The sequence below is a fragment of the Bactrocera dorsalis genome, chromosome 1, assembly GCF_023373825.1.
Source record: "Bactrocera dorsalis isolate Fly_Bdor chromosome 1, ASM2337382v1, whole genome shotgun sequence".
Lineage (NCBI taxonomy): Eukaryota > Metazoa > Arthropoda > Insecta > Diptera > Tephritidae > Bactrocera > Bactrocera dorsalis.
This window is the reverse complement of record NC_064303.1, coordinates 87,016,653-87,033,723: the sequence shown is the minus strand read 5'-3', so window position 1 is coordinate 87,033,723 and position 17,071 is coordinate 87,016,653. Positions and strand designations below refer to the sequence as shown.

Sequence of the window (17,071 nt, the reverse complement as noted above, 5' to 3'; positions counted from 1 at the left end):
TGACAGATCCAATTCAAACCCTTGTACGGAAAGCTTTTTACTTTCTTAAGATATCTTCACGAAATTTACCATAGATTATTATCCAAAGCAATGTTATATTTTTCCAAGAAATAGTTTAGATCGGACTACTATAGCGTATAGCTGCCATACAAACTAAACGGTCAAAATTAAGTCCTTATATGGAAAACTTTTTTATTTAAAGAGATCTTATAACGAAATTTGGCACAGAGTATTTTCTAAATCAAAGGTATAATCTCTGAAAAAAATATTGAGATCGGGCAACTATAGCATATAGCTTCCATACAAACTGATCGTTTGAAAAAAGATCGGGCCACTATAGCATATAGCTGCCATACAAACTGCCCGATTAAAGTTAAGTTCTTGTAAGAAAAACTTTTTTATTTGTGAGGGGTATTCTAGTTTCGGTGCAAACCAAGTTAACGTTTTTACCTGCTTGACATTAACAACAACAAACTGCACTACAGTTCAGCAGTGGACACCCCCTGCCATGCTCATGCAAAATGTATTGATATGTGAATTTGCCTCTTGCTTGCCATCAAAGTAGCACAAACTAACAAACACAGAAGTTACGCAACGCTGTTTATTTCAGGATGAACGCAATGCAAACGTCAGACTGCAGCGATGTGGCAGTGTTGCAGCTGTTTTTGCCGCAGTTGGCAGCACTGCAACTGTGAGTGTACGCGTGCGTCAGCAAAGGCGGATAAAACAAATGGAGCTAAGATGTCCGAGCACTCATGCAACGTTCAGTCAGTGCCAACGCCAAGTTGGAAACAAATCTTTGCGGCTCGTTGCAGCTATGCACACGCACACACACACATGCAGCCACATGTGATGCAATTGGCCGGGCTTGGCTTGGCGAATGTGCAGCCCATCGATTTGCAATCAATCAACGCCGTTAGGTGGGCGGAAGTACTTTCGAAATTCGCCAAAGTGCCGCTGTGTGTGAGTATGAGTGTTTTCAGGTGTGTGTTTGTGTGTGAGTGGTTGGCGGGCCAGCAGCCTTGACCCGATTTCCGGCTCCTGCAGAATTTGCATGCCCAGCTGCAGCTCTACTCACCACGACTGCCTGCTGCTGCCAACACCAGAGTCAGTTATTAGTCACTCTGCTGTGCGTGGTTGGCTGTGAGTGGGTTCAGCTGTACCGACGAATGTGCGCAATTCAGTAAGTTGACTCATGCACATCTGTGAAGCAACTTAATGTCTGAGTGTGCCGACATACATACACATATGTACATATGTGTATATTTGCATACATATGTATATCCATATGGTGAAATAAAGGCAAACGTTTACGTTGCCTGGCAATTGCTTTGCCACTTTCGCCGATTTATGGGACCCGGGATGAAGTTGGCTCCATTTCGAAAAAATGGCTACTCAAATAAAACAATAAAGCAGCCGCTGCGTGCTCGTATGAGTGAAATCGTTCGCATGTGCGGGTGTCATGCAAGCTGTTGGCACCGCATTTATTCTTATGTAAGACAGACATATTAAAATGTATGTGTCTATATGTAGACAACTGCTATTTCACTCAATAGAGACGTGAAAGCAAATATGCTTAACTTGCCAGTTCGGGTGTTTACTTACGGAGAGGCGTGCTCGTTAAATAAATCTGAAGGCTTTGATATTTTTTAAGGCATCTATTTTTTGTTATGAACTGGAAACTACACTTAACTCTCATTTAAAAACTAATTTCTTTCCGAGTTTGATTGAGTCTAAAAGGGCAAATCTATAGTAAATAACCAGTGAAGATTGTAAATCAAGTATGTAAGTCGTCTGAATGGATGAAAACACTCCAGCTCTGAGAGTAGTCGACGTAGTATCCGCCGAGGCAAGCAGATGAAGAGGAAGACCTTACAGCGTAAAGGAAGAACGAATAAAAAGGAAGAAGTCAAGTATTTTTCACTGCAAATTTTTATGTTTTTGTGGGGCTAAATTGAGTACAAAAACAGCCGCAGGCGGTTGCGCCGCAGCCATAATACATGTCACAAACAAATTCCATACAAGGACCGGATTTTGAACGATCAGTTTGTATGGCAGCTTTATCCTATAGTGATCCGATACCGACGATTCTGACAAAATATCAGCTTCTTTAGGAGAAAACTACGAGTACAAAATTTCATAGTGATATCTCAAAAACTATAGGACTATATCGTGTATATAACAGATCAATTTTAAAGTCCCCAATATAACATAGTAAAATATATTTATTTGGCAAAATTTGTTTTTTTTTTTTTAATCCACATAGTTCCCTTCAAGGGTGGTACACTAATTATAGTGGCCTGGTTTCCAATACATAATACAGTTCTGTAGTACGATTTGTCTTTTGCTTCAAAACAGGTCTCAGCGTTCACTTCCTATTTAGATGGAATTCTGTTGAGATTTGAGGTCAGGAAATAGTAGCAGGAACCAAACGTGAGGAATACCTTATATGCGGAAGCAATTTGAGTCTTAATTCATGGATTTTTCCCATCGTTTTCACTGACTTTTGGCACGGTGCATTATTTTGAGAAGAAAACAGCACTTTCTTTTTTCTTCAAATGCAGCCATTTTTCGGCGACTTCATCCTTCAAACAGTTCAATAAGTCTAAGTCGCTGTTGACGGTCCTTCCTTTTCCAATGCCATAACCTTGCCAGTCGACTGTTGCTTTTTCTACGCTTTGGAGCGGATTCATCGTGTGCAGTTCGCTCGCATGACTGTCGATTGGACTTCGGAGTGAACTGTAGAAGCCATATTTCCATGAATCCATTGCCACATTTCTATGCAAAAATACGGTTTTATTACGCTTGAACATCTCCAAATACTGTTCGGAATCATAAATTCGCCGTTATTTTCGGTCAAATGTCAGCTCTCGGAGAGCATTATAAATTCCGATGAGACCTGGGTTTATAAGTTTGACATATACATACATAAATAAAAAGTCAATAATCATCGTAATGAAGAGGAAACATCAAGCCGAAAACAAAAAAAAAACATGCTCAAAAACCAAGGTGATGCTCATTGTTTCTTTCGATATTAGTAGTTGAGTGCATCATGATATTGTTCCGGAGGCACAGACGATCGATAGGCTCGTATTGAGGCGTTTGCATGAGAACATCCATCGAAAACGGCCGGAATTGTGAAAGAACTCTTCATCGATTTTACACCATGATAATGCAGGATCGCATCGAGCCACGATTGTGAACGAATTTAAAGCCAAAAGCGCAATGAATACATTGATCCAACCGCCATATTCACCAGATTTGGCTCCGTGTGATTTTTTCTTGTTCTCCAAACTGAAATTACCGACTCCGTGGTACCTGTTTTCAGTTGAGTTGAAGATAAAACAAAATTAGCTGAAGGAGCTGAGGGTCATCCCAAAAAGTACTTATGAAAAGTGTTTCGATGCTTGGATAAATCGTTGGTATAAGTCTATTATATTTACGTTTACGTTTCATTTACAATTCCCGGATATTTTTAATTCACAATTTATGTACAAAAGTGATCTCTCTTTTCTACCTAAAACATTGCCATATAACTTTTTCCAATAGCAATTAGATTGGAAATCGAGACCTCTTTTCTTCGTCTTCCCGAATTCACATTGCCCACGAATTTTATACCCTGTACAGGGTATATTAAGTTTGTCACGAAGTTTGTAACACCCAGAAGGAAGCGTTGGAGACCCTATAAAGTATATATAAATGATCAGTATGTCGAGCTGAGTCGATTTAGCCATGTCCGTCTGTCCGTCTGTCTGTATATATACGAACTAATCCCTCAGTTTTTAAGATATCGTTTTGAAATTTTGCAAACGTCATTTTCTCTTCAAGAAGCTGTTCATTTGCCGGAACTGATATCGGACCACTATAACATATAGCTGCCATACAAACTGAACGATCGGAATCAAGTTCTTGTATGGAAAACTTTTGCATTTGACGTTGTATCTTCACGAAATTTGACACGGATTACTCCGAAAAAATTGTTCAGATCGGATTACTAAAGCTTATTGCTTCCATATAAACTGAACACACAGTTATTAAAAGAAATGCACATGTGAAGGGTATATTAGCTTCGGTGCAGCCGAAGTTAACGTTTTTTTTAATTTTTGTTGTTGTTTTATTTTTCGTCTTCAATGCGTTTCTATCTACTACTATGGTTTTTTATTTTCTTATTATTTACAAGGTCTTCTGCACTGGTTAATGTTATTATCACGAAAGGAATATAAATATGAATTAATTAACAAATAGTGTTTGTATAGTATGTTGGCAATAAAAATTGCGTCATTGCCAAAATTCTCGTACTATTTATAGTATAAAAAGTAACAAAAAGCAGACGCAAATTTTGACTTTAAATATTGTTTCAATAGGACTATCACTCCATTTTTAATAGTTTCATTATTTGCTTTAAAATAAGCGCTTACTTCTATGTTTTTATTTTCTAGTGAAACTTCGGAAAGTTCCGAATTATTTACGACTCACGGATAATTAAAAACCACCCACAATTTTTGCTGTTGAGCTATTTTCGTACACGTTTGTAAATACTCGCTAACTTCTCGCCGCCTCGCACAATCAATTCGTACTGTTCGTATGAGACCTAAAGCAATGCACGAACAGCCTCCGAAAATTCGCTGGAAATGCTGCGATCCAAAGTTTTCAGTTTTTCCAGCAACACGATTATTTTTCTATTTTTTTTTTTTTTTGCTTTTTTATTTTTTATTTCTTTTTTTGTATTTTTTTTTTTGTATTTTTGTTTGTATTCTTGCTTCCAATCCTTGTTTTTGTTCAACTTTATTAGCTTCGCATGCAAATGTTTATGCGTTTGCTGCTATTTGCTTTTATAGCGTTTTTGTTACTTCTGCGGCGTCTTCATCGACGCTGTTTGCCGTCTTACCCAATTCTTTGTTTACAAATAGCGGCAAATGCTAAAATTGGCGTGTGTTTGTTTATGGAGTGTCTGTCTGCCGCAGTCACAGCCGCCCAACGCCTACCGCTAACCGCCGACGTCAACCGCCAGCATCCGTTAAAAGTGGAATGCTCGTTTCATAGCTCGGCCTAGCCACATGTGGCACGCATTGAGGTATGTCTGCGTTTACGCAACAAAAACATTAGCAAAAGTATGGCAAAGAGTTAGGTGCGGGAGGTGAGGGCGGTGCGCCTATTGGCAGCCAAATATTGTACAATAAAAATGAATTCATTTACATTATCGCTTTGCACACACTCGCACGTGTAAAACGCTTGGCCACACAGTCAGCGCTCCGTTCACCCGCTCATTTACTCCATTTGGTGGCGCAACTTGTTTATTAAGTGTATTGGAAAATTAGCACGGCATCAAAAGTGATTCAGTGGGCATGTGAAACATACACCCATACATCTGTATGTATGTACGTGTGAACAAGTGTATTTATTTGTTTTCCAGTTGTTCTACGTGATTGTGCAAGCGAGTGTTTCATTAAGCTAATTGTGAAGAAAATCGTTTAGAAATGCATTGAAAATTATTTGGAGGTAATTTGTTGCTATTGTGGGAAATTTCTCATAGGGTTGTCGAATCGCATGTTTATGCCTATTTTCGCTTCGATGTCATAATACGTTCTTCACTCTGAACAGTTGGCCAGTTGGGAAATTTGTAACAGCCTCAAGGAAACGTCGGACACCCGATAAAGTGTGGTTTTTAGACATGAGGTTTTCTAGAAGAAATAAATCGCATATAATTTAAAGTTATGATCAAGAATATAGCTTAATTATAGAGATAAGAGTTTGATATATGATTCAAAACTAATTTCTGGCAAGTGAACAAGCGCCAGGTTCGATTAAATTCCAGCCGATATGCCCTTTTATCAACCACTTTTTGCAGCATTTGCGGTCACCAAATATTATCTTCCAAGGCGTCAAACAACTCGGTATTATATGCCTAGATAAACGATCTAACATAACCCCGCAAAAGATAATCCAGCGATGTAAAGTCGCACAATCTTGGAGATTAAGGCAAGCCTACAACGCGAGATAATGAGCTCATCAAAAGTTTCCTTCAATAAATTGATTCTATCACTGGATGTATGACAAGAGTCGTCTTACTGGAACTAAAGGTCATTCACGACTACATACTACAATTCAGCACAAAGAAGTCATTAATCGTGGCTCAATGGCGTTTCTAATAGACCATAACATTATGAGCGGCTTCATTTTTGAAAAAAATATGGACCAATGATTCTCTTTGCTTATACAGCACACCATGCAAAGACTTTATGAGGATATTTAACGGCCTCTCAACAATGACTAGTATATTAGCTTCACATCAAATGTTTAGAAAAGTAACCTTTCAATCAAAAGTGAGCTTTATCGCTGAACAAAATTTTCTAGTAATCCGTGGCCATCTCGTTTTGGGCCGATTCACTTAAAAAACGAGGCGCTTGATAGACATTCGTCCTCAATTCTTCCATGACTTGGATTATGTAAACCCCCAAACCGACATCCTTTCGCAAAATCTTGCAATAAAGTGGATAGGTACAGCTAAAATTGTTGAGCGCTATGGCGGAAGGGTGCTTTCGGTTCGTTCCGCTCTGTTTGGTGTCTCTTAGGATCAGCAGATGCGAATTATCTACTAGAGCGGACGTGGTGCGAAACAAATCCCTGGTTGCTCGATATGTCGACTCTGCTAGGCAATTATGTTCACCCAATATTGGACGCAGCCCGCGATGCGCCGTGCGCCGAACTATTATTTTGGTAATACATTTCCACGATTTACAAAGTGGTTTTGTGCTAAGTCTGTTTATTAAGAAAAGTGAATAGAATTGAACATAAATCAAGGAACACCTGTCAAAAAGACTCCGAATCTTTTGCCTGAATAAAAACCACACGTCTAAACAACACCCTTTTTTTATACATATACTAGCTGACCCGGCGAACTTCGCCCCGCCCAATTTTTATTTTTTTTTGGAAGTCATAGACTCGTATAACTTTACCACAAATAATATAAACTTCAAACAACGCATTTTCATTTAATGTTTTTAATGTTTGTAGCGCCATCTACTGTAACATACCGCACTCAATACCGCTCTTAGCGCCACCAACTGGTGGATAGCTCTTTGCTAATAATAAACAAATAATTTGCAATAAATAAATAATGCGACTATAAGGAGAGTTATAAACTATCCTATCTTTCAAGTTGGACCAAACTGCACACAGTGTTAAAAATTTCATTAAAATCGGTTCAGTAGTTTAAGAGTCCATCGCAAACAAACAATGTGACACGTGATTTTTATATATTAAGATGATCAGCGAGAAACACTTCATTTGTCGCAATCTTCGATTACGGATCACTATTACATATTTAGTATCGTTGTCAAACAATGTGATCAATCAGTAGTCCTTGCCTGCAAAACTTGTTTGTTTAACAGGATATCTTCATGACTCGGATATGGCATGGATTGTTGACTAAGCCAATGGGACAATCTCCGATGAAAAAGTTCAAATGGGATCATTATATCAAAAAGCTTCCATTCATATGGGCCGATCCATATTCAGAATTTACATAAAATATATTTTTTTCTTATATACATAGAAATCTTAGTTCGACATGAAGGTTGTTTATTGTTAGAAAGAACTCACGAAGCGCTCTCGTTGATTGGTTCCGTATTTATTGTATTTTACTAACTAGTATGCAAAATCTTGGGAAGACAGAGAGAGAGAGAAGTTTCCACGACTCAAATATAAAAAAATTTGATGAGCCATAGTAAAGCAGTATCCAATTGAGCCTACAACTTTAATCGGTTTAATCGGCAAACAAAGAGTAGAAGTAGTTTAATTGACTTCAAAGGTCTCTTTTGACAGATCGGATTTGTTAGTATAAAGATTCACAAAAGTTAGGCTATAACTATATATGTACATACTTATTAACCACGTTACTTCAGAAAGTCAAGGGAAGTTGGAACAGGTTCTCTGGTTCATACGTTGGAACACCTTCTCTGGTTCTTTCAACCCTTGGCTTGAGCTCGTCTTGGATATCTGGGAAATTGGTAGTTCAAAGGATTAACTGAAGTATGAAAATTGGATAGCAAGACGATTTTAAAGTTGGCTAAATGCGTCGACGTCGTGCAGTTCAAATTAAACGGAAACCTCCATCTGGTATTACTACGTCCAGTAGGTTCATTTATATTACTCTACGTCCAGAGTTCAGGCAATTATTTACCAAGCGAAAATTGTAGGCCACAAACACCTCATTTTTAGCAATAAAATGAACACGATATATACATATATACATACGACATATATACATATGTATATGTATATATATATTTACAATGTGCACCCACTTTCATGTTTGTCACATTTATTTACACACATTACATTTACCTAAGAAAAGAAAACTTTTAGTGTAATTAAAGCGAATTTTCGTTTTGACAAAGAACTTGTTAGAAGCGCGACGTGATTCATGACAAGCCGCGCATACGGGACCATTGGTCATGCACCTGGTGAACTGCACAGAAAATTTCCACACACAATAAAACTACCTCGTGCGTACCTAAAAATTTAACGCAAGCTGCAGCTGGACGCAGAAGCGTTAGGCAAGAAAATTAGAAATTATTCTAGTCAAACCTGTTGGCTGGTGAAATAAAAATAAACACTATGACGACAGGCACATATGAAACGGCGTCGTATTGCAGGCAATCACGGGATAAACACGTAGCGGCGGTGGAAATAGTGTGTCGTTGAAGCCAAACGAAACTACGAAAAAGCTTACAGCCAGCATAGCGACACGTTCGGCGACGCCACAACCGCAGTTATGCGGCCCCAACGTGACCCTCCATCACTCCAACGGCGTAGCTGTCAGACAAGTAGAGACGCTTTGGGAATGGGCACATACTCATGTGTATATACCATCATATTTTCGAGTGACGTATGTGAGTTTATTAAAGCTCCCAGCTGGAAGTATTTCGCAGCCATTTTCATTTTTTGTATAGACCATATTTTAAAGTTCCAAAAGAGCAGACTGTGAGTTGAGTATATTTTAGAAAGATTTGAAAGTATTAAAGGTAAGACTATTATAAAACCGTCGCTGGGTTACACGAGAGGTCGAAAGCTCTGTATTCAATCGTCCTAGATCGTCGAGAACCGGAATCAGAGCCATTAGGTGTAGCTCAACTGCTAGATCTCTGTGCTAATGTGGGGTTTTAGCCAAAACTCAGTGAAATCGTTTACAACAACAAAAATCCTACTTTCCTTCAAACGAGTCGATGAAAGTATCACTCCAAATAAATATATCTGGAGCGTAGGTCACAGGTTTGACTCTAATTCCTGCCTATTAACCAATCGGCATAGAAAGAAAAAATATCTTCTTTATTAACCCAACCTTCAAATTACTCCAATTTTAGGGCAAAGCATACAGTTCTAAGTCAGTTTCTTCTAGAATGTCTATACCCTTTTTTTCTAACCATTCACCTCAATTCAAGTATTTTCACCTCGTGACACCGTCAGAAGTCCATTACCTCATTGGGCTTGTTAGCTCCATTTCTACACATAAATATTATCTATTGTTCGAGTGGCTGCACTTTCTAGGTATACAGGCTTCCCAGCTGGGTTGCCATATCGAAGGAAAAGTCAATGATGCATGTTGAAAGCGTGCGCTCAAACAATCTCAACAAAATCGCAACAACAAAAATATTGCAATGAAGTACAAAGCAACAACACCTAAGCAACGCCTAACTAACAATGAGCAACTTTCAAATTGTCGGTAGTTGATTGCCGCCGAAGATAGGAAGCACATACTCGTACAAGGTGAACCGAATGGAAACTTGTTGCAGCAGCACCGTTAAAAATAGGATGAATAGTTGTAATGTGTTCTCTCATCGGATTTTTTGATCCGATACCCTGGTTGCTTCTACTTGCGATTGGGGAGCATTTCTGAAGTTTATGTTCTTTGGTCACAGATACGTGGAGCGGTTCTGTTTCGAACTCTCCCGGAGGCAGCCCTGTTAAGCATTCTTAAGAACTCCAGTACCAATATTGGGTTGATTTCAACGGACAAAACTACATGAAGTACCGTTTGCATATCATTGAGAACGACCTTTTGTTACCCGTGATAGTTTTTCTCTAGAATAATCTCTAGACACCTGCTTGAAAATGCTTGGCAACATCATATACGTGGTCCCACTATACCAGCCCCAATTCCACCTGCTGTTTTCGAGCCGTATTCTTCCACTCAGTTTTACTACCCAGTAAGACTTTAAATTCCTTTTCAAAGTAAATTCTTTTTGCAAAGTTGTCCTTAAGAAAGAGTGCCTATGGGTCTTTAAATGACATTATGTTTCTCTGTTAAAAACGTCAGAGTTTAAAAACCTGCATACGAACCAGCCACTACACATGCCCACATGATTACCGACATCTGTATGCACCCTCATACCTAACATAGTTACTAAGTTGCCACAAAAAGTTGCAAGCTTTCAAAAGTCACAAGTCGCATGCGACAATCTCACGCTTGATTGCTCGGCAGTTCTGTCGCTTGGTTGCTAGTTGCTGGTTGCGTTACATTGGAGCGATATTTTTTCTTGGAAGCAACAAGTTTTACCTGCAACAACGAATATCCATGGAGGCACAGGCAATCAGCAATGCTCAGTAGGTTAAAAGCAATATCTAGATACAATTTCGTATCTGTGGGAGCTCTGAAGAGAGCTGCTGTCATAGCAACAAAGCAAACAATAATGAGATTAATGCGAGGAGTCTGTGTTTTGGCGTTTCGCCTTTCGCAAAAATCTCAAAGCAAGTAGAGAAAAGATTTTCGTAAACAAACATTAAAATAAGTCAGACAAGTATTGTGTGCAAAGTGGCCTCGGAAATGGATTTTTAGCGAGTACTCTTTATGTACGCGCGCGAAAATTCGCGCATGACGGTTGTTGTGATAAAGAGCGAGACAGAGCGGAAGAGAGTTCTTTCGGTGTATGCATATGAGGTTCCCTTGGGACCGAGTAAGCGAATGAGAGGCTGATGCGAGGTTCGAAATATGACGCCAGGAACTTTTATCTCGCTTTTGATAGAGTAAACATGCAATACATACATACATATGTGAATATGTGTACTTATGTATAGTTATTTAGTATTTATTTTTATTTCCATTGCGAGTTTGGTTGAACGCAGCTCAGTTTGTAGATTTTCAGTTATCACAAATTTATTGCTTGGTTTTAATGTTTTTATATTTCTGTCATAATCTTTGCGTTCAACATTCCAAAACTACTTATCTCAAATGTTACCGCATATCACACTACTATACATATGTACATACATACATATATTTATATACTCATACAATCAATCTTTTGCATTTTAATATTACGAAAACGAATTCCCAAATATGCGGTTAGCTGTCGGCAGGTGTAATATACATATACTTATATATGTACATACATATGTAAAGCATAATATTTTCGAAATATTCTCTGGGAATTTTAAGTAAATCCGATAAATACTTTTAGAGTTATTCTCGGTCAAAAGTCAACTTTAGGTATTGGGGTCCGCATATTCGGTACCTAGGGGATCGAAAATTTTTGGTTCAAATTGAAAAATTTTATTCATAAGGGTGCAGATTTCAAAAACCTTTTTCGTGGAGTCACGGGGCCACGCCCACTTTTCCAATTATTTTTCGAGCAGGTGCCCCTTACCTCTGCGATTTAGGTGATACAGAGTATGAAATGTATGAGGGAGAAGGAATTTTAAAACCAAATAAATTCAATAGGCAATCTACTGGATGTGACGCTATCACCCCGAGCGACGAAACGGTTCCTAGAGGTGGTTTGTTAGTGAAAATTGATAGGATTCTGTCGACAGAAAATTAATATAGAGCTGAAATTCGAGGTGAGCCCCGTTGGAGAGTGTGACGGCAGCTGGAAAGCCAAACAGTCCCCATTTTCTTTCAGCGACAGAGGTCGCAAAAAAATGAGTTCGCTGTCAACAAAACCCCCCTTAATATTTTCTTTCAAACTTCTGCCAAGTCAAGTCCAAACCTTAATTAATGGTGTCTTTACTATTATTAAATAAAATAATTGATGGCAAAAGAAATTATGAAAAGTTGCAATTTTTTCGTGACTCTGTCTACACCTAACCCCTTATTATCGCTATTCAGCTAATTTAGTAACCATTATATTTTAATTGCTGCAAAGTAGTGGTATTTAGTTGTTTTTCGCTTTTAGTTTTCGTAAACTCACTTTCAGTTGCGTTAACGACTGATTTTTTTAGGGGATTAAACATAAATACTTTACTATGTATGTATGTATGTAAATTCCACGCATTTATTGGCCGAAAAGTAATAGCTGCGTCATTCACATGCTTTCTATGTTAAAATGTTGCGAACAACAATGAAGACGATTACAATGACAATGCGCAATCTAGAAAGTATTAGCCTTTCGCCATGGCATTGAATTGGCTTTCCCAAGTGTCGTGGCAAAAAGGTGAAACGATGACACCAACGAAAACGCATTCAAAGCGACAATGTGTGTATTGGATTTAACCTTACATACTGGTACATATCAAATATTTATATATATCTAACGGTCGTGGAAGCCAAGTCAACAACTGAATTTGGGATTTTAAAATAATAAACAAGTTCTATAATAGTAAAATATGCCTAAATTAGCACAACAAAACTTAGTCATGGGTATAAAAATATTCCTGCATACATAACTATTGATCCAAGTAGAGGTGCTTTTTCCAATAACGCTTTTTTGACAGATCATGCGTGAGTTATGGCAAGCTGTCATGTTATTTTCGTTCGGTATTGTCTGACATGTCATCATCGAAAGACTTACGCCTGAACAACATTTACAATTCGTTCAACCTTACTATGGTCAGCATATTCGGCCTACTGAGCGTACTATTCGCCACATCATTACCCATCTGGAGACCCAGCTGAATGGAGAAAATGTGGTAACAGTAGCTGAAAGTGTACATGAAGACCGCGGAGAGACGATTCGACGCCATTTGCAGCAACTCGGACTATGGCACGACTTGGCGCATTTAAGGTTGAGATCTTAAATTGCAAGCGTACAGAATATAGCTTGTGCAAGAACTGAAGTCCACTAACCTTCCCAAGACATCGCTTCGGTCTATGGGTTCTAGAAAAGTTCCAATAAGATCCGATTTAAAGTCTATGCGGACAATCTCGCTTCGATTCAGACCTTGGAGCAAAACATAACGCGTGTCATGCGCCGGTTATCAGTCGAAATGTTCAAACGAGCCAGCGAAAATTGGACTCAACGTATAGATTATCTAAGACGTAACTTTCAAAGAATAAATTACAAAGAAATTTCCTTGGAATGATAATAAGCATTACCCCTTATATTTTAAGTATCTGTATTTTTCCTTTAAAAAAATTAGGGAACCTCGAAATTGATTACACTTTATAACATAAAAAAAGAAAGTTACGACATACATAAAAATTGAAATATAGCGTTGATAAAAGTATACAGATAGTATGGAGGTCTTTTAGGTTTGATATAGGTAAGGATTTTTTATACTTTTTTTAGTCATTTTTTATCATGTTTACTACTTGGTTATTATTGAACTAAACATTATTTTGGAGGTAAAATATGGAAAAGAAAAAAATCATATGATGATCTTTCAAAAAGCATTTTAAAACCTCAAAAGTTTTGGTTTTACTGAAGTTAAGCAGAGTAGTGGTCATTCGACATAAGTAACGGGTGAGCTATCTAACGTTTTAAATTTGAAGGTAACGTTTTAAATTCGGAAGGTGACAGATATTCAGTGAAAAGTCTAAAATTTACGAAATGGGTCGCTATTTACTCTTCTACAGTTCGCAGATTGCGCAGAAGATCGTTTGACCGAGGATGGTCAATTTTACCGAAAAATCATCCATTCGGACGAGGCTCATTTCCACCTCGATGGTTACGTTAAGAAGCAGAATTGTCACATTTGGGGCACAGAAAACCCGCACGTAAACATCGAGAAGCCAATGCACCCAGCACGAATCACTGTATGGTGCGGATTTTGGTCTGGTGAAATCATCGGCTCATTTTTCTTGGAAAATGAAGAAGAAACCGCCGTTCACCGTGGTGAGCGATATCGCGCAATGTTAACCTAATTTTTCTTCAAGCAAATTGAAGAGGAAAACTTGGACAACATTTGGTTCCAGCTGGACGGCGCTACGTGCCATACAGCAAACGCTACACTCAATATTTTACGCCCTATCTTCGAAATTTTAAATTTTATATGTGAATATATGAAAATATGTAAGTAAGTATATCGAAAGAGTTGAATATCGAATTGTCAAAATAAGCGATTCTTAACTTTATCATATTTATTTATAGATTTTTATGTTTTGTAACGCGGCGAATAAACTAATCAAAATACTCATTTATCTTATTTAATTAAAATTTTATCTGGTCACACCTCAGTGAAGACAATGAAAAGTGTGAGTTTAATAATTGCTCATTTGTTTGCATTATAATGGGTGTTTCGTCGGACGTTTAGAATATTATTTTAAATGAATTTTGAATTTTGAGATGAATTTCATACATAAAGGGTCAATATTTTGGCTTTATTAGTTCGTAAATTTTGCAGCACTAAGTAATAAAGCCATATATATCTAATATAAGTGAGTACATAAAGATTATCCCTAGGTTCAGATTTACACCAATTTTCCAGCAAAGACGGCCTTATCGCGGTATAGCGCGGGCCACATCATATTGGTTTCCAACTGTTGAGTCGTAATTGGTTTAAAATCTTGGATCATTCACTGTCAAATGCGGTTGCTTCGTTTGACAGCTATACTTCTGAAAATACACACCCTTTACAAATAAATAATCTGGGAACTGTATTTAGCAGCTGATCAGTAATAAAAAAGTGAACCTTTGATGAGAAAGTTTTCATGAAATATTTTTATTTAAATTCAAAGTATAGATGTTATCATATTTTTTATTCAGAAATAGAAAAAAGGCTAGTTTAATTAGTACTGCTATAAGTAAATTCAATTAGATGATTATGTAAATAATTCAAGGTGAAATTCACTTGAAAACTTAGAACCGTTAAAATATAAGAAAAGCCTAGTACACAATATTACAATTCTGATACAAAGTTTATGAATAATATAAATGATTTAGGTATGCTTTCCGACTACCAGGATCATGAAATGTATTACGTAGACTGCTATATACATATATCTCTGGCGTAGGCAATACTAAGTGATGCCAGGTGCAATCTGACATTTCCATTGGAAAGTTTGACATTTTTTAGCATAACATCACTCAGAACGTTTTGTCATTTAAACGTGAATTGTTTTGTTTACAGGGAATTAAAAAATTCATCTCGGCCAAAAAATGGAATTAACTCGTGAACATTTTCGTGCGATCATTTTTCACAACTTTCGACGTGGATTATCACGACAATAATGCATCGATGAACTAAAGTCTTTGTATGGCTATGAAGCACCATCCTATAGAACTGTGAAAAACTGGTACAACGAATTCAATCGTGGCCGACGCTCGCTCAAAAACGAATTCCGTGAAGGTCGTCCAAAAACAGCCGTTGTGCCAGAAAACATCGATGCCGTACGTGAGTTGAGTTGTTTAGTCGAAGAGACCGAAACCCATGTCGTCGTTTTCCTCGGACTCCGACTCCTCCTTTTTGGCTTCTTCCTTCTTTTCGGCAGCAGCGCCAGCACCAGCAGCTGGAGCAGAGGCAGCAGCAGCAGCAACAAACTTGCTGGGGTCCTTGATGAACTCCTTGATGGTAGCAGCTTCCTTGAAGTCCACTTCGGTGGCAGCAGCAATAGCCAACAGATTCTTGAAACCATTGGCAACACTGTGTGGTGCCGAAACAATAGTTGGGTAACCAATCGATAACGATACGGCGGCCAAATTGGCAACACCAGCTTGGAATTTCGCACGCAAATCTTCGGGTTTGATGTCCAAGATCTCAGGTGAGAAAATGGAACCGGAGTCGTACACTTGGGTTATGGCCAAACCATACGAGAAGGCCAAAACATCGATGCCGTACGTGAACTGATAATGCAAGACCGTCATGTAACATACCTTCAGATAGAGACATGCCTATGCATTTCTCCCACCAGCATACATTTGATATTGCATGAACACCTGGCTGTAAAAAAGGATTGTTCTCGTTGGATCCCGCACAATTTGACAATCGCTCAAAAAAAAGGCTCGTGTGGATTGGTGTAAAGAAATGTTGAAAAAATACGATCGCGGTGCTTTAAAAGACGTTATAAGATCGTCACAGGTGACAAATCATGGATCTATGCGTATGAGCCCGAAACAAAACAGCAATCGCCCGTGTTGGTCTTCCAAGACGAGCCAAATCCAACGAAAAAAAAAAACATTTTCGTTGATAAATATGCCTATTTTCATTATTAGGCCAGAAATATATATAGCAGCCCTCGTATTACTGGTGATAAATCTTGGATATTTGCTTGCAACTCGGAAACAGATGATTAATCGGCAGAACATGGAGACAAAGGTGAGACGAAGAAACCACGTAAAAGTAAGTCAAAAATCAAGGTTATTTTGACAGTTTTCTTAGATTATCGAGGTGTGGTGCACTCCGCATTCCTTCCGGCCCAGCTGTCAACAAGAAATTTGGGTCTTATGCGTCGTCTGCGCAAAGCTATTCGAAAAAAGAGGACGGAATTATGGTATGACAACTCTTGATTTTTTCACCACGATAATGTACCGTTGCATACTGCATTGATTCTTCGTGAGTTTTTCGCCGAATTTTCAACAAATTTCGTGCCGCAACCACAGTATTCGCCGGATTTAGCTCCGCGTGACTTCTGGCTATTCAGCACACTCAAACGATCACTCCGGGGAAACCATTTTGAGTCATTGAAGACATTAACCCTTAAATGCATGGTTTTTCCTTTTTAAATACCAAGTGTGTATTTTTTAAGTGGCGCGCCAAGCTGTCAAATTATTAAAATTAAAAAGTGAAATGTCATATCATGAAAGTTTGCATTCCAAAGTCAACACAGATATTTTTAGCACCTAATAAAAGTAAAAAATACTGTGTTTGAGTTACCGTTTAGAAATTATGTAAGGAAGAAAACACTGATGTATATATA

At 38.1% G+C, this 17,071-nt stretch overlaps 1 protein-coding gene across 1 annotated transcript; it reads right to left on the bottom strand.

Annotated features, from left to right (window-relative positions):
• Positions 1–15,542: 15,542 nt before the first annotated feature.
• On the bottom strand, positions 15,543–16,034 carry LOC125775792 (60S acidic ribosomal protein P0-like). Its single transcript, XM_049446592.1, has one exon. The coding sequence runs from the start codon at positions 16,017–16,019 to the stop codon at positions 15,564–15,566; it is 456 nt and encodes a 151-aa protein (XP_049302549.1). The 5' UTR covers positions 16,020–16,034; the 3' UTR covers positions 15,543–15,563.
• Positions 16,035–17,071: the final 1,037 nt, after the last annotated feature.